At 40.3% G+C, this 18,505-nt stretch overlaps 1 protein-coding gene across 1 annotated transcript; it reads right to left on the reverse strand.

Annotated features, from left to right (window-relative positions):
- Nucleotides 1–845: 845 nt before the first annotated feature.
- On the reverse strand, nucleotides 846–1,335 carry LOC125356885 (dynein light chain roadblock-type 1-like). The gene has a single exon (XM_048353580.1). The coding sequence runs from the start codon at nucleotides 1,294–1,296 to the stop codon at nucleotides 910–912; it is 387 nt and encodes a 128-aa protein (XP_048209537.1). The 5' UTR covers nucleotides 1,297–1,335; the 3' UTR covers nucleotides 846–909.
- Between the last annotated feature and the right edge of the window lie 17,170 nt (nucleotides 1,336–18,505).

An 18,505-nucleotide genomic window follows, 5' to 3' on the forward strand; every position in this document is an offset into this window, starting at 1 on the left:
TGGCTAAGAAATAAAAACCATAACTGAATGAAAGGTGGGTTGAAATGTGACTATATATACACAGAAAGGCAGGCAAAATTTGAACACACACACTCTTATAATCACAAGTCTACTTGTTTGAATGATTTCATTTTTTTCTTAATCCTTTCATCAGACTTAACCAGGTCTATCTTTTCCTGGGAGAAATGAAGGAAAGTAGTAGGAAACGGATTACTAAATGTCCATTCAGATGTGGAGCAATTCAGACCAGTAATTCTCACAGATCAAATGACTCCTTAGAACTCTCCCTCTGGATCTAAGCTTCACTGAGACTCCTTCCTCTAGGTGCAGGTCTCTACTTTCCCCTGAAGTTCCTGAAGACACAAACATCCACTCTCCCTCCCCTCTTCCCTCTCTCTCTCTCTCTCTCTGTCTCTGTCCCTCTGTCTGTCTGTTTGTCTGTGTCTCTCTCCCCATAATATTATTTTTCCATTTCTATTCCAGTTTTTGTTAGACTGGAAAAATCATCCAAAGTCTTATTTCAGGTTGATTCATGAAGGCAAAATTAGGCTTCTTATTTCTTTCTTTTTTTTTTTTTTAAGTGGCTTGGTTATTTTTAGTTACAGAAAAACAACCTTTCCTAAGGGCAACAGTGAACTGAAGGTCAGAAGGAAGCCATGTGGGAGCTTCTCCTAAGCTGCCGCTCCAAAGCCTGGAAGGGAAGGAAGAGCAGTGTTCTGGGAACTCTGGGGCCTGAGGGAGGCGGGGAGATTACTCCCTCTGGTGGTAGTGGTGGGGGAGCTGCCAACCCACCCTTGGTCATTGGATTGGCTTATAAGGGATCTATGGTGATCTTTATGTTATGATCAGCTGACATGATAATTCTTGGAGGGCATTAAATTAAGGAATGAACAGGGAGCCAAGAGTGGCTTATTCTGTTGGATTCTGAATCACAATCATGAAATAGTCTTTATCTGGTGCAACCATAATTTCATTTTTCTTGGAACGAATTCGAAGGAAGGTCAGGTCATTCTGGGGGTCAATTTCACGCACGGTGCTCCGAGCCTTCAAGATGAAGTTGTGCATGAGGCTGGCGTACTGTGTAGTGGTGGGATTGTCCATGGTGCTCTTCATGGGAATGCCTTCTGTATTTACCACAATGATGCCCTGCACTCCCTTCTGGCTCTGAAGTCGTTTCAGTGTCTCCTCCACCTCTGCCTTCTTGGACCGATGCTCTACCACCGCGGAGCCGACACTAGCTCCAGTTCCGTGCTCCCAGCTGCCTAGGCTTCTTATTTCTAGCCAATCAGGTACCATTGCTATTTTGACCAGTGTATAATGCTTCTTAAAGGTGTCCAGAGGAGCTGGGAATATGGCCTAGTGGTAGAGTGCTTGCCTCGTATACATGAAGACCTGGGTTCAATTCCTCAGCACCACATATATGGAAAAAGCCAGAAGTGGTGCTGTGACTCAAGTGGTAGCGTGCTAGCCTTGAGCAAAAAGAAGTCAGGGACAGTGCTCAGACCCTGAGTTCAAGCTTCACGACTGGCAAAAAAAAAAAAAAAAAAATCCATTACTAATAGTAATAATTACTAATATCAGTAACTTAGTCCCAGTACTTTGTGTTCCTAATTAGTAATTTAGGTGTTACTAATTAGTAATATCCATTAGTATCCAGAGATCTAGTTTTTAGAGATGAGGGTAGAAACACATTTGACTATCTAAAAGAAGCAGCTCGTTGGCCTCAATCAGATGCTTATTGTGAAAGAAAAAAAAAAAAAAACCAGTAGGAGAATACACAAAAAACACTAGAATGGTTTTATATATTGATTCAACAAATATATAAATACCTATGAGGCAATGCAAAAAATGTATAAATTGTGGTCAATGCCATGAGTTTATGATATCACCATGAAAGCTAGGCATATACCCAAAGAACTATGAATAAAATGTAAATATGTTATAAAAATTAGTTGCTATTCAAGCCCACTGAGGAGAACAGCTGGAACTTCTCTGAGTTAGTCTGTGTTAGATACAACAAAGGCTTTAAGGCTGTGCTTAGCCTTGACTTACTCTATTTTGTAAAGCAACAATTTGACCTACGCTACTCCATTTGGGGTATAAGTGCCAAAACAGAATGATTTTATATCTTGTTTATACAAGTAAATAACTACCATCTGGGGGCACACCCAGGTACAAACTATTAATTTGTACCAATAAACAATTACAAAATATAAAAATACATCAAATCCTATTAGAAACACCAGACATGGGTCTGGGAATGTAGCTTAGTGGTAGAGTGCTTGCCTAGCATGCATGAAGCCCTGGGTTCAATTCCTCAGCACCACATAAACAGAAAAAGCCAGAAGTGGCACTGTAGCTCAAATGGTAGAGTGCTAGCCTTGAGCAAAAGGAAGCCAGGGACAGTGTCATGTCCTGAGTTCAAGCCCCAGGACTGGCAAAAAAAAAAAAAAAAAAAAAAAAGAAGAAGAAGAAGAAACACCAGACATATAAACTCATCAAACACATAGTCTCAGGTGTGGTTACATGTAACCTGTATAACCTGACTATAAAAGAAGCAACACTCCAAGACTAAGATATTCTAGCCCCACTGCCTCATAATTAGTCTCATCCAGGAAAATTGTCAAAGTGAAGAACCTCAGCATCCTTGGGGGTTAGGCTCCTGTTCCTGCCACATAGCCTGCTTTAAACTGACATCTGAAATGACCTGCCATCTAGACCTACAGTTGACAAGTCTCCACCCTAACAGCTCTGAGTCTGTGGTTAATAAAACGTCTCATATGGTCCACCCCTACAAAGACTTTTTTTTTTTAGCTATTCTATGTGAAATATAATGTGTGATCTGAGATATTAGTAACTAAAACCGGAATAAAAGAGCCTTTGATAGCAATAACTATCAAGTGAACTCAGTAGTACTTGACAATTTTTTTTTAAATTTTTATTGTCAAACTGATATACAGAGTGGTTACAGTTTCATACGTTAGGAGTACTTGACAAATTTAAGCAAAAGGAATGGGTATAGCTTGTTAGATATATTGTCACTCAATAAGTTCCAACATTGAGGAAGGACATAAGCATGTCTGTTCATTCACCTTTTTTGGGGGGTTGATCATGGGGCTTGAACTGTCCATTCACATTTTTTTTTTTTGTCGATTGTGGGGCCTGGGCACTGTCTCTGAGCATCTTTTGCTCAAGGCTAGTACTCTACCACTTGAGCCACAGCACATTCCCAGTCAGTCCATTGACTGCTTTTTTAGATAGCATACCTAGCCTCTACCATACCATCAAGATCTCAAAATCTTCTGCCCATTTGAACTTTAATATTTACATTATTAACCTGCGTCCTGCATAAGCACCACTGTTTCTCAGCTTTCTCTTTTAGAATGCTAAGCAAGGCTGGGGATATGGCCTAGTGGCAAGAGTGCTCGCCTTGTATACATGAAGCCCTGGGTTCAATTCCCCAGCACCACATATACAGAAAATGGCCAGAAGTGGCGCTGTGGCTCAGTGGCAGAGTGCTAGCCTTGAGCAAAAAAAAAAAAAAGAAGCCAGGGACAGTGCTCAGCCCCTGAGACCAAGCCCCAGGACTGGCCCCCCCACCCAAAAAAAAGGTTTTAGAATGCTAAGCAATCTGGAATGCAATGTGTTCTTTGCTTTCCTGACTCTGTAATATCTCAGTTTTTCTCTTCCAGTTTTTTCTACTTTTAGCAAACACCTGATCTTAGCAAATGACTGCTCTCCTCCTTTGCTGAAGGAATCAAGAGTATCTGGCTTGATTTAGTTTTTCATCCTATAAATCTGAAAAATTGCCTAATCCTTACTCTTATAGTCCAAAAAAAACCCCCACAAAAAACAACTTATCTGATCTTTCCTGATGATCCTATCCCCTACTAACTTCCCCAACACTTAACTATGATTTCCCCTCTTCTGTTTATCTTCACTCCCTTTTTCTCTTTTTATTATTTCAGCCACACCTCCAATGGCCTAAGACTGGTGAACTGGAGATAAACATTCTTTGATTTGCCTGACTGGGCTGGATTCAAATAAGGATCCTCAGATCTCAAGTCTCCTGAGTAGCTAGGATTACAAGTATGAGCTCTTGGTGCCTGGCCATTAGCTCCATCTTGACCCACATGTGTTTAAGATTTTTGTATGTTTAAGATTTTCCTTTTCCAAACTTGCTGTATTGGTCATTGATTCTGAGCAATAAACTCCTGCAAATTTTTGTAGATTAAAACAGTAAATACTTATATCACAGTTTCTGGAAGTCAAGAATATAAGCAGCGATGCTGGCTTAGTATATGGGCTTAAATTCTGTGCCTTTCCATCACATTAAGCTTTTTTTCCACTCACAGCTGGTGCTCTACTACTTGAATCATACCTCCACTCATGGCTTTTTCCTGGTAATTAAAGGTAAAAGTCTCTTGGTTTTTGTCAGCCGGGGCTGGCTCATAACTTGAATTCTTAGATGTCAGCCTTCTGAATAGCTAAGATTATAGGCATAAGCCACTGAAGCCAGCTAATCTGTACCTCTTAAAGAAAGAAATTTCAAAGTTTTATGGACATATATTAAAATCATCACCTCTCTCAATTTTTTTTATGTTGCTGGTAGTTCAAGCTACATTTCAGCTTTCTTTCTCCTCTTCCAAATAGTGATCTGTTCTCTTCCCTTATTTTCTCATCATTCATATTCAACTATTGAGAGTTCAGGTTATTATCCCCTCTCTGAATATTGCTACTATGAGCATAACATCTAAATGAATAAGACATTCACGATCTTACCTTTCTATCTCATCTTCCACAATTCCTTTTAGGCCTCATCCATTTGGACTTCCCACCACTCTCCAAACTAATCTTATCCCAATTCTGTGCTCAGATGGTTGCTCTTACAAAGAAAGGCTCAAGTGACAAAAAGAAGCCAGGGTCAGTGCTCAGGCCCCGAGTCCAAGTCCCAGGACTGGCAAAAATGAACAACAACAACAAAACATTAAATACAGGATTTGATTGACTTTCTCTCTCTCCCGAAGTTCCCAGAGCATATCAATGGTCAGTTTTACTTTAGTTATCCTGCTTTTCAATATGATAGTACTGGCATACATCTTTGTATTCTTTTCAGCACCTTAACAATATCTTGCTTAGACTAAGAACTTAATCTGTTTTGAATGAATAAATTTATTTAAACATTAAAAATTAATTTTACTTTCACCAAAAGGCAAATTAAAGTCTCTATAATCTCCAGCTCTATTAGATTAATAATTGAGCTAAAGGAAATTGCAGAATGATTTCTGCTAGAGAATAGTTTTACTTTTCATTATTTGAACAATTTTAATGGAATGACTCAAATTAAATCATGATTATTCACCAAAAAGGTTTGCTTCTGAGATATATTTAATTTCAATAAATAAAATGCCTTGTTTGCCTCTGTTAATATAGAAAAAGAAATAAAAAGCTCAGCATTGGAAGAGTGGTACTGAAATGATAAAATAATTTGTTCTGGATATCATTCAAATATATGTATGTATATATATATATTTTTTTTAAATTTTTATTTATTTTGTTTTTGGTCTGGAGCCTGAACTCAGGGCCTATGCACTGTCCCTGAGCCTCTTTGTGTCCAAGGCTAGCACTCTAACACTTGCTCCACAGCACCACTTCCAGGTTTTTCTGAGTAGTTTATTGGAGATTAGAGTCTCTCAGACTTTCCTGCCCACGTTGGCTTTGAACTGAGATCTTCAGATCTCAGCCTCCTGAGTAGCTAGGAGTACGGGTATGAGCCACCAGCACTGGGCTCAACTATATATACACATATTTTAAAGTCTCTAGTCTACATTACATTGTCTCACAATGAGCTATTGACTAAATAAGGGCAGTTTAAAATACATGTTCAGAATCTGTACATTGAAAAAATGTTTTCCACTTACTAAATGGTGCTGTAAATCTTCATGAATAATGCACATAAGCCAGACACTGGAGGCCTGTTATTCCACTATGGGGGAAGCACAATGGCTAGGTATAATGGGGAGTGCCTGTCATTCCCAGCAACACAGGTTGTACAAGTAGGATGCTTGTAGCTCAGGCCAGCCTAGAAATAATGTGAGACCCTATCTCAAAAAACAAAAAACAAAAAACAAAAAAACAAAAAAGAAGAGCTAGAAGCATTCGCAATTAGTAAGTTACATGCTGGAGTCTGATTTAGAAGAAAGGTTAGGATTTGGTACAACTACAAATGACAAAAGAAAAAAAAAAAACGGAAGTTCCAGTGGTTCATAGCCCTAATTATATAAGCAGAAAAGGAAAGGTTTAAGGTTGGTATGAGGACTTGCCATCAGGAACCTAGGATTCCTCTTTCTTTTCTTTTTTTTTTTTTTTTTGCCAGTCCTGGGGCTTGGACTCAGGGCCTGAGCACTGTCCCTGGCTTCTTTTTGCTCAAGGCTAGCACTCTGCCACTTTAGCCACAGCACCACTTCAGGCCTTTCTGTATATATGTGGTGTTGAGGAATCAAACCTAGGGCTTCATGTATTTGAGGCAAGCACTCTTGCTAGTAGGCCATATTCCCAGCGCCGGATTCCTCTTTCTTGTTACTCTGTCATGCATGACCTTGATTCCCTCATGATTATCTTATAGTCTAAATGATTATAAGAGATTCCACCACCACAGGAAGAAGGTACAGGAGAAGGCACCAGGTTCCTCTCTTTTAGGAATACTTCCTAACAGTTGCATATAACATCTTTGCTTGCAACTTTTTTTTTTTTTTTTTTTTTTTTTGCCAGTCCTGGGCCTTGGACTCAGGGCCCTGAGCACTGTCCCTGGCTTCTTCCTGCTCAAGGCTAGCACTCTGCCACTTGAGCCACAGCGCCGCTTCTGGCCGTTTTCTGTATATGTGGTGCTGGGGAATCGAACCTAGGGCCTCGTGTATTCGAGGCAGGCACTCTTGCCACTAGGCTATATCCCCAGCCCTTTGCTTGCAACTTTTTGGCCAAAACATAGTCATGACATCAAATCCTACCACAATAAAGGGTAGGAAATGTTGTTATATATTGGGCAGATATATCAGTCCTAAAAATTAGGAATTTTGTTACCATTTAATGGGAAAGAATAATTATTGAAAGTTAACTAGTATTATTTGTATCCTTAAGAACTCCTTGTTGTAAGTATCAAAACACACAAAATAAAGGAGGGGGATATCCCATAGCTTAGTGGTAAAGTGCTTGCCTAGCATGTATGAGGTCTTGACTTAGGTTCCCTAGCACCATATAAACAAACAGATAAACTAGCTAAATTGGCTTATTTAACTGGAAAGCCCAAAACTACAAGTAGTTTTAGTTAGTTTGAGGGTTAGTTTGCTTTAGGAGAGTTATTGATGTTAAGATGGATCCATTTTTTTTCCATTTTGTTAGCCTACTGATCTGTTAATTTCATTATTTTATGAATTTCTTTAATTTTCATCATTTCATGATTTTTTTTTGTGCCAGTGTTGGGGCTTTAACTCAGGGCCTGGGCACTGTCTCTAAGCTTCTTTTGCTCAAGGCTAGCACTCTACTTGAGCCACTTCTGGCTTTTTCTGCTTATATGATACTGCTTAGATGATACACAGGGCTTCATGCATGCTAGGCAAGCACTCTACCAGTAGGTCACATTCCCAGCCCTAGGATTTATTTTTAAACGAAACAAATGTTCTTCTTTATGGTAAAATGTCCTCAGAAGTTATGTGCTTCATATACCCACATCGTTACTCATACAAGGAAAGAAGCATTAGCTTCTGGTAGTTAAGTTGACTGTCCCACTTTGTCTGAGTTGAAGAAAGTTTGGCACTGAAATTTCTATGTCCAGGGAAACCCTTCAGTACCAGGCAGAGGGAAGTCATCTATCTGGTAGCGCTTTCAAAAGGACTCAGGACCTTTTTCAAAGTTTCCTAGCTAATAATCTCTTATATCTTACTGGCTCAAAGTAGGGCATTCTGCCCTTTAGTCAGAGGAACATTTGGCACTGATTTGCTTAAACCTGGTACTTACTGTGATAATTGAGATGAAAATGTCTGATTAGGTAAGCAAATCAGGGCTATCTCTGGAAATACGTACAATTCAGTCTTTTGAACATCATAATCACATAGCTCTGCAAAGCTACAAAAACAAACTTATAACGTCCACTACAAGATTCAATTAATACAGAGCTAAACATGGAGGTCAAACACCTGTAATCTCAACACTAGAGAGGCCTAAGTAGGAGGATTAAAATTGGACTATGTCTGGACTATGTAGTAAGAACTAATAATTACCTAATAATAACACTAAAAATACTTCGCATTTATAAGTTGAAGCCTCAAATGAAATTAGGTAGCTTCATAACTCAAAGGTTAAAAAGAAAGAAATTCTAGCCTACATATGTGGCTCAGTAGCACAGCACTTGCCTAGCATATATAATAAGGCTCTGGGTTCAATCTCAAGCACCCACTCCTCAAGATAAAAGAAAGAAATTCAGGGGCTGGGAATATGGCCTAGTGGCAAGAGTGCTTGCCTCGTATGCATGAAGCCTTGGGTTCGATTCCCCAGCACCACATATATAGAAAATAGCCAGAAGGGGGCTGGGAATATGGCCTAGTGGCAAGAGTGCTTGCCTCCTATACATGAAGCCTTGGGTTCGATTCCCCAGCACCACATATACAGAAAAAGCCAGAAGTGGCATTGTGGCTCAAGTGGCAGAGTGCTAGCCTTGAGCACAAAGAAGCCAGGGACAGTGCTTAGGCCCTGAGTCAAGCCCCAGGACTAGCAAAAAATAAATAAATAAAATAAATTCTATTAGGGGAAAACTATTCTAAGCTAAAGAAATGTGTGTACAGGGGTGGAGGCATACCTTAAGTAACAGAATGCCTTCCTCACAAATGCAGGACCCTGAGTTGAAAATCTAGTACTGCCACGAATAAAGTGTGTTCATAGATTTCTTTTTTCTTTGACAATAGAATTTAAAAAAATTATTTCAAGCAAACCAATGCCTAGTATTACCCTTCATTAAAGGCTGTGGTCTAGGTGGTACACTGTGTACTACTGACTCAAAATTGGTGCCTCTGTGGCATCTTTCCTACATGAGGATTATATATCCCCACTCTGCTGAAATCAGCCAGAATTTGCCTAGTGATGTGTGAGTGAATAGGACATGTGTCAACTTCATGGCAGTTTTGAGAACCAGTACCTCATGGTGTTCTTTTCTGCCATAATCACCAATTATTCCAATGTAGCACAAGTGAGAAATAAAATCTCTGTGGGTGGAGGCCCCAGATATATGGGAAACATTACTATAGAATTATTAGTCAATCCTGATTGATGTTTTACACAATCCTGCCCTCAAGAATTTGAGTCAAGTAAAGCAGAGAGAAAGGCTTTTTAAATTGGAGGAAGGGAGAATTAAGGAGAGGCATAAGAAAGTACTAGAAGGTTGTGTTTTGTTTTGTTTTTTCCTTTTTGCCCATCCAGGGGCAGTCTTCAGATCTCAGCCTCCTGAGTAGCTAGGATTACAGGCGTGAGCCACCAGCACCTAGCTAGATGGGGTGATTTTGATGAAAGTACATAATAAACATGTACAGAAGAAATACTTTGAGGAAACTCCTCTTACTGTACAATATGTATTAATAAAAATGTGAAGAAAAAAAAGCAGTGAGATACCAGGAATGGTGATACATATAATTCCAGCACTTGGCCGACTGAGGTAGAAGGACCTCAGATTTAAGCAATTAAGGGCTGAAGGCATAGCTCAAGTGGTATGACATCTGCCTAGCAATCCTGAAGTCCTGAGTTCAAACCTTAGTACTGAAAAACAGAAAAAAAAATTCTTCAAACTCCGCAGCTGAATGATTACCAAAATAATCTGGTTTTCAGGATGGACCACCCAGTGACTTCTGATCATTGTTGTAGGATTTTTCTAGATCCTAATCTCTTGTTTACTCACACAGCCTGTAATAAATCATTACATAAGCCTGAATGAGACTCCATTGCTAACATACCAAAAGTACCCAGTTGATGCTTAAATACCAAACCCTATAAAGACTATTCTTTCTTTTACATACATACCTGTGATAAATTTATATATTAGTCACAGTAGAGATAAAAAAATAGAAGTATTAACACTGTACTGTAATAAATGTTATGTAATGCAGTACTTCTCTCAAAGCATCTTCTTTATTGTACTCACCCTTGTTGTGATGTAAGCTGATATAATGTCTATGTGATGGCATGAAGTGAGGTGAGTGATCAAGCATTTTTCCACACTGGCCTTAATTTTTGCAATTCATGGTGTGACAGCAAAACTAGCTTTAATTTCTTTTTCCTTCTTCACAGTTTCAGAGAAATTTTGCAGATTTTAGCAACTGCAGCTCACACTTGCTTTTTGTTCCTTATCAAGTCATGAATTTTCCCTTTTTCACTTAAAGGAAGCACTTTATGGCTACTCTTTGGAATGTTCAAATTGTGACCTCTATTCTTGTACTTTGAGTCTTTTAAGTAAAAGAAAATTTTGAACAAAAGCAGTTTGATAATAGTTGATCTGGAAACTGAGACAGCTACTAAAGAAAACCTAAATAAACCTTCTGCTTCCTCTTGTATTTAGTTGACTTTAAAACCAATTATTTTAAGCGGGGTGTGGTGGTACCTGCCTATAATACCAGCACTCAAGAGGCTGAATCTGGAGGATTGCAAGATGAAGGCCAGCCTTGGCTACATGAGACCCTATTGAAAACATCACTAATTTTAGACCAGGTGCTGGTAGCTCAACACCTGTAATCATAGCTATTCAGAAGGCTGAGATCTGAGGATACAAGTTTGAAGTCAAACCCAGCAGAAAAATGACAGTGAGACTTATCTCAACCTCCAAAAAAAAAAAAAGTAGGGCTGTGGCTCAAAGTGGTAGAGCCCTACCCTTGAGCTAAGAAGCTCAGGGACAGCACCCCTGCCCTGAGTTTAAGCATCATGACTGACAAAAAACAACAACAACAAAAAACCCAAAACACTAATTTTAGAGGCCACACACCTGAGCAATATTTTACCAGTAGTCTTCCATTGCCACTGCTGCAGGTAACATCTCTGGCATGCTTTTGTTTAAACCATGATTTTCCACTTAGGCCTGTACAGGTATCCCATGTGTGATCTTTTGATGTCAGGAGGCCCAAATCTCCACCCTCAGATCATGGTCTGTCATTTGTCAACATACATCCTATGAAGAGCTAGGGCGAATGATTGCATGCACAGACCAGTGATTACTTTACCTCCAATCACCTGTCCTCATTTCCTATCACTCTGCTTCTTTAGCTCATAAATACCCCCAAGTTTGATCCCCCTCCACACTCAGACAACATGTAAATAAATTCTTCCTCTTTAGGAAAACTGTGGCTTCAGTGAGCAAAATGGGCTTGATTTTTTGTTTGTTTGCCAGTCCTAGGGCTTGAATTCAGGGCCACTTCTGGCCTTTTCTGTTTATGTGGTACTGAGGTATTGAGCCCAGGGCTTCATGCATTTGAGGCAAGCACTCTACCGCTAAGCCACATTCCCAGTCCAAAATGGGCTTAAGAGCAGGCAGGTATGCAGCACGGCCATGTTAGTTAAATGAACGATTCATGTTCAGGGAAGGATGGAGCAGGAAAGATTTTGTGCAGCTGTTAAGAACAGGGTACAATTTAAAATACTATTTATTTATAGAATTTCCAAGCTACCATTTTCTGACTAAGGTGAAACATTAGATAAATAAAACCACACATGGTGAAACTGTGGATAAGAAGGGACCAATATATTCAGCTAACTTGCTTCACTTTTCCAGAAAAGGGAAGAATGACCCCAAAGGCAACTTAGTGCACATCAGAGCTGTCACACCCTCTCCCTAGGGTTACATGCAAGATGCCTACTACTCCTGGTTTTGAGGGTACAGGCCCACAGAGCTGTGGAGGCAGCAGCCATAATCTATGTAATACAGGCAGTTCACTGTGGAAAAGATCATGTAAAATGGGGAAGAGGATGGAGGGACCAGAGTGTAAAAAGCAATTTAAAGATGTATTTGCTGGGCCGGTAAGTTAACTAAAAGCTGGACATCCAACCCCCACACTCCTTTGCATCTATGCTCTTTGAGCCATTCTCTGCTATAGTAACTTTACAATCATCTTGGGCTCCTGGAAGAACAGGGTTCACTGACCAACTATCTTAAAACAAAAGGCAAACTGCCCCTCAGACAGAAAATACCATCTTATCTCCAAGAGAATAGCCAAAAGCTACAGATCACCCTCCAGGACTCCAAAGATTGAGCTAATGATCAAACAAACCCATACCTGTGACTTGGGACTGTTTTAACTATACATATACCTTCCTCACTCCTGCCTCCAATTTTATTTACTCTGAGGCCAACATCTGTACCTCCAGAAGACTCAGCCTGGCTGTTCCAACAACAAACAAGATGGGAGAGGGGAAGTAGGGGGAGACACGATCAATATACAAATATTTTCATAAAGTTTTTGCTTAATCTGGTGTCTCTGAACTTGGGGCAGAGACCCTCTTGCTTAAACTCCACCAAATTCACATCTATTCCATGAGTAACATGACTGCTTGGTGAACAGTAGAGCTTAGTTGGTTAATCTAGACTACCTGATCTGTGTGGACTTTCAGCCAATGCCCTAGTCTTCTCTTCTCTAACATACTATTGATGTCATACTTCCTGGTGTTATTAGCTTTCCTGGGATTGTTGAGTATAAACTGTTTTGTTTTGTTGGTCCTGGGACTTGAACTGGGGGCCTGGGCACTGTCCCTGAGCCTCTCTGTGCTCAAGGCTGGCGCTCTACCACTTGAGCCACTTTGGGCCTGCTTTTCTGTTTGCAGATGTGGAACCAGGGTCTCATGTACACCAGGACAAACAACTATCAATTGGCTTCCACATCCCCTTTTATTTTGATACAGGGTTTCACTCAGTTGCTCAGGCTAGTCTTGAACTTACCACTCTCATGCTTCAGAGTAGTTTTGAATTACAGGTATGTATCACCACACTCATAGCTTTACTCTAATACGAACTCATTCTCTGCACTCAACTTAGATTTCTGATCTTATTTCCAGCAAAAACATGCTGCCATCTCTCATTCATAGCTGACTCTGTTCTGCTCTCATTTTTTATATTTTCTCATTTTAGGAAGCTTTTACAAGAAAACAAGATAAACTTAAACCCGCATAACCAAAAGCTATTGTGGACTATCAGTTTTCAAAATGGGGAATCCTTTGAGATCAGTAATGCAATTTGAATATGAAAACATGTTTGATATATTTCTGTTCAAAATCTTTGATTTTACTAATTAGAAAAGTAATGTATGCTTGTCTCATAATAATCCAAAAGAATATTTAACAAAATCAAAGTTCCCTACAATCTTAGCCTCCAGATAAAACTACATGTTGGTTTTTGCTCCTCTAAAATGTACTATTTAGTGATTCTATATTTTTAAATATATGACAGAAAGCCAGGAATGGAGGTGCACACCTGTAGTCCCAGCACCTGGAAAGTTGAGGCAGGAAGATGGTGAGTTTCTCACAGCCAGGGCTATCATCTCCAGATAAAATGGGGAAGGAGCAAGGTTTGAGGCCACCCGGGGTCGGGAGGGGGACTTGAGACTAAAGAAAAAGGGCAGTAAGGGTGTGTGGCTCAAGTGGCCTAGCGCCTATCTACCCAGTGCAAGGCCCAGTGTTGAAACTCAGTACTGCGTAATGATAACTGCTTCTAGCCAAATACTCTACAGAAACCTCCAGGCTAACGATCACACTTACTGAACGATAATCTTTCAAACACTAATCATCAACTCTACCTTAAACTTAAGTCTCTCTGGTTTGCCAAGAAAAGTGGGGGATGCGGGCCTGTTCGTCCTGAAAGACTTTCCATTTGCTAACAGCCTGGGGGTGGTGGTGGTGTTTGCTGTCCAGCGAGGTCTTCATCACGGAAGGTTCCCGCTGCCAGCAAGATGGTAATCCCAAATTTCTGCTGAGCTGGGCCTCTCGGTCCTCCGCCGTCTCACACCACTCAGTTCACTCGCAATGCCGATACCTCCGGAAGGGCACAGCAGGGACCCACCCTGCGCGATTACCTCCGCGCGCGAAGCCCCGCCTTCCGTCCTGCAGCCTGAGGATCAGAGGGGCTACCCGGCAACCCCTCCGCCGCGTGACTTCCTTTCCGGAAGGCCTTCGTTTCCGGACCCAATAAGCTCACAGATCCGTCCCCCTAGAAACGGCCTGCAAGCCGATCACGTGAGCGTAGAAGAGCGTCTGTTTTTCATTTTCCTCAAACCCAAGCTGGGGGCTTAGACTGAGGATAGGTTGACAGGAGACGTGGGGTTCGCTTTTCTTTTAAAACACTAACCGTTTCCTTCCCGTGTGATCCTGAGGTGTCTGCCGGTGACCCACAATTCCCGAGGTCCGGCGTGGCGTGTTTCCGGTTGCTTGCGCGCAGGAGCCGCGGGGCGAAGCCGGGGCTGGGACCGTGCGGCCCAGAAGCCTGTTCACTTTGCTTCCCCCTCAACCGAGGCTCCTCCCAGTACCATTTCTGTCTTGGTTTCACAGCTGATTGCCGGACGAATACTGATTTTTTAAATATTCCTGTCTTCTGAGGTCATAATCCCATAGCATGTAGATGTATACAAAAATGAGCAATCGGTTGTACATACCTCCCTCGTGGAGGCTGTGGCAGGAGGTTCGGCAGTGAGAGGCTAGCCTGGGCGATGTAGAAAGCTACAGAACAAACGAAAAACCGTACCTATAGTTTCCACTCATGGAGATTAGTGCTGTCTTGGTATGCAAATTTAGTTTTCAAATACATACATGAAGGTGTTTGGAGATTGTGTCTGGTATCTTTCCAGGGAAATTTAAATCATAATCTTATGGCTATATGTGATATTAATTTGTTTTCACTTTTAAGGTAGTTTTTTTTAAACTACAAGTAATGCTAAATATATACTAACACACATAATCTGTGCATATCACTTTTTCCTTGCACTAAACTCACAAAACAGCTGAGTCAACGGGAATACAAGTGGATAAGGTTCTAAAGGGTGTTAACTTCTCCCCAGAATTGTATTTATTGCCTGGAGCCAATGGCTCAAGCACATAATCCTCCTACTCTGGAGGCTGAGATCAGAGGATCTCCATGTTAAGCCAGGCAGCCCCAGCCCTGGCAGGAACTTCTATGGGATTTATCTCCAATTAACTACCAAAACACAAATCAAAAAGCCAGAAATGGACTATGGCTCAAGTGGTATAGGGCTAGTCTTGAGCAAAAAAGCTCAGGGACAGTGCCCAAGCCCCGAGTTCATGCCTTAGGACCAGCACAAAAAGAAAGAAAGAATTGTATTTATTTGCTTTAAATAAAATGTGTTTTCTTATCAAAAGTTAAAATGCTGTATGAGAATGCCAGTACCTGCATTCCCTTGCTTGCTAATCTTGGGTATTATCTATTTTTATCATCTGTTTAAAGGTTCTGATTTGAACCAGATAGGTGTGTTGGTACATCTGTAATCCCAGCTACTTGAGGAGTTGATGGGGTGGCAGGAGAGGCTTTCTCTGGTAGCTTGCATTAGAGTGCTTGTTTTCTAGGAAAGTCCTGAGTTCAAACCCTTGCACTACAAAGGGGGGGGGGTAGGGTTCTTACTTAAATTTGCATTTTGTTAAACTGAACATATTTCATATGGAAAGGTAAAGGTAAATACTGAATATAGCTTTTTTTTAAATAATAAATGTCTTGGGGCTGGGGATATAGCCTAGTGGCAAGAGTGCCTGCCTCGGATACACGAGGCCCTAGGTTCGATTCCCCAGCACCACATATACAGAAAACGGCCAGAAGCAGCGCTGTGGCTCAAGTGGCGGAGTGCTAGCCTTGAGCGGGAAGAAGCCAGGGACAGTGCTCAGGCCCTGAGTCCAAGGCCCAGGACTGGCAAAAAAAAAAAAAAAAAAAAAAAGTCATCATTACCTTACTTACATAACTGTAATGCCCCTGCTCATCACCTTTTCAATAAAGATAAAATTTAAAAAAATAAAAGACATTTATTTTATTTTATTTATTTATTTTTTTGGCCAGTCCTGGGCCTTGGACTCAGGGCCTGAGCACTGTCCCTGGCTTCTTCCCCCTCAAGGCTAGCACTCCGCCACTTGAGCCACAGCGCTGCTTCTGGCCGTTTTCTGTATATGTGGTGCTGGGGAATCGAACCTAGGGCCTCGTGTATCCGAGGCAGGCACTCTTGCCACTAGGCTATATCCCCAGCCCATAATGATGACATTTAAAAAAAAAATCAATGTTACCCCATCCTTCACTTTCTCCTTCTTACCCCTACCTACTAACCTTCCCCTCAAGTTGTAAAGTTGATATCCAACTTTGAGTTAAGTGAATATCATTGTTGCATTAGTTTGTCCTTTGACTTGCTGTTTCTGTGATTCCCTTTCCCTTCCCCCGGTTGAATAATCTTATATACAAGATACAAGGTACAGAAAATGAATATATAGTTCTTAATGCTTTGTTTGCTTTAATTCATGTAATTCACACAACAATTCTGTTATCACATTTTATAGATGAGGAAACTTAGTTACAAATAAATAGAATAATTTGTCCCATGTTAAGCAGATAACTAAAGGGTAAAGTCAGTAGCCAAGTACAAGCAGATTGGTCATAGAGCTTGTGCCCTTAATCACGATGCTCTATTGTCTGTCCACAATAAGGAATCTGCTCATCTATAATGGATATACCAATTAATTGTCCTCCACCACTTTCTCATGTTCCAGTCTTGTCCTTATTCTCTGTTAATGATCAGATGTATACCTACTTGACCTTTACTTTTCTGCCATACTTGATTGGGCTAGGGGTGGTGAGAAAATGAATTAAAACTACAGTAGATTCTATTTCAGAAGTTTGTAATTAGTCTTAGATGGTTTCTTGAAGGAAATCATCACAAGGACAAGACAGAGACAGACATTTGATCCATGTGCAGGTTATTCACAGAAATTACCCCTAAAAGAGAAGTAGATGCAGAGAAAAGCAGGATAAATACATTCTGTGACTGCCCCTTGGGGTAAAGCTTCCCCTGAGTTCTGGGACTTTCCAGATTCTGACTTACCTCTACTGAGATTCTACTACCATATCTGCTCTTGAGGATCTTCATAAGATCCTCCCTTATTTTTCAAGTAAATCCTGCCTTCAATTTAAGCCTCATTTAATGACCTGTGGTTTGAAATAAAATATGCCATTTGGAACCATGCAGTCTTCTCTTAACCCAAGCTTTCTTTCAGTTTTCCAGTAGCATTCTCTTCACATACATCCTACACATTTCTTGTTTAGTACACACACACACACACACACACACACACACACACACACACACATTTTAGTCTTCACAATATCTTTATCATCATCCCTCTTACATCTTAAGCTACAATATTTCTTTCATCGATTGGCAGCCTCAGCTGCCAAAAGTCAGTGGATTGTAAATGTAACATCTGTATTTGAAGTTCATTCCAAAATAATGTTTCTCACCAGATATATTTTTTAGTTCTATAACTTTATTTGTTCTGGTGATGATTCATATGAGGATGACAGTGATTCATCTCATTTCAGTGAGCCACGAAGATCCCAAAGAAGTAGTTCCTATAACCTGATTTAAAAAGAAATTCTCACATGTGAGTAGGAACATTTAGTTTCTAACACATTTGGCTGATACTAAAACAGAGCTAGGCACAATGGTACATGCCTATAAGCACAGTATTCAGGAGACTGAGGCAAAGGGGTCTCAAGTTTAGGGACAGTTTGAGCTACACAATAAATTCCAGACCAGCCTGGATTACCCAATAAGATACACAAACAACCCTCCCCCCAAGGGAACAAAACAGATTGAGAAAAGGTTTTTTTTTTCTTCAATGAGACTAATTTGTAGTTATGAGACAATAAAACAACAGAAGGTATAGTTTGAATAATATTTTGAGTATAATAGACATAAAGAAGAGAGATCTTATTCTTGATACAGGCACATAATTCTTTATCCAAGTCTTATTTTTTTCCTTTCCCTTTTTCTTTTATCCTTCTCTCCTGCACCACTTCCTTCGCCTCTCTTTTTTTTTTTTTTTGAGACAGCGTCTCTAAATATAGCCCAGGCTAGATCTTTTTGCTTCAGCCTCCAGATACCTGAGTTATGGGCATGCGTGAGCTCCATGTTGTTTTTTGCCAGATATATTTAAGAACTCAGAATTGCTGGAATTTGGTACAGGAATGTAACACATACATCATATACCATAAAACCTGGTGGGATCTGGAGCACCACTTTGAAATCAAACATTAATATTCATGTAAAACTAATATAAATAAAGACTAAAGTAGTCACATCTATTCAGGATATATTTTGTTGCCAAATGAATTTGTCATAAGATTATGAAAAATTTTAGTTTTCTAGAGCTTTGGAGGATTTTAGAATTTTAGATAATGGTCTGTATATCCATGCAAGCAAATATATTCACATTTCAACATCTG

Source organism: Perognathus longimembris, chromosome 8 (genome assembly GCF_023159225.1).
Source record: "Perognathus longimembris pacificus isolate PPM17 chromosome 8, ASM2315922v1, whole genome shotgun sequence".
Classification (NCBI taxonomy): Eukaryota; Metazoa; Chordata; class Mammalia; order Rodentia; family Heteromyidae; genus Perognathus; species Perognathus longimembris.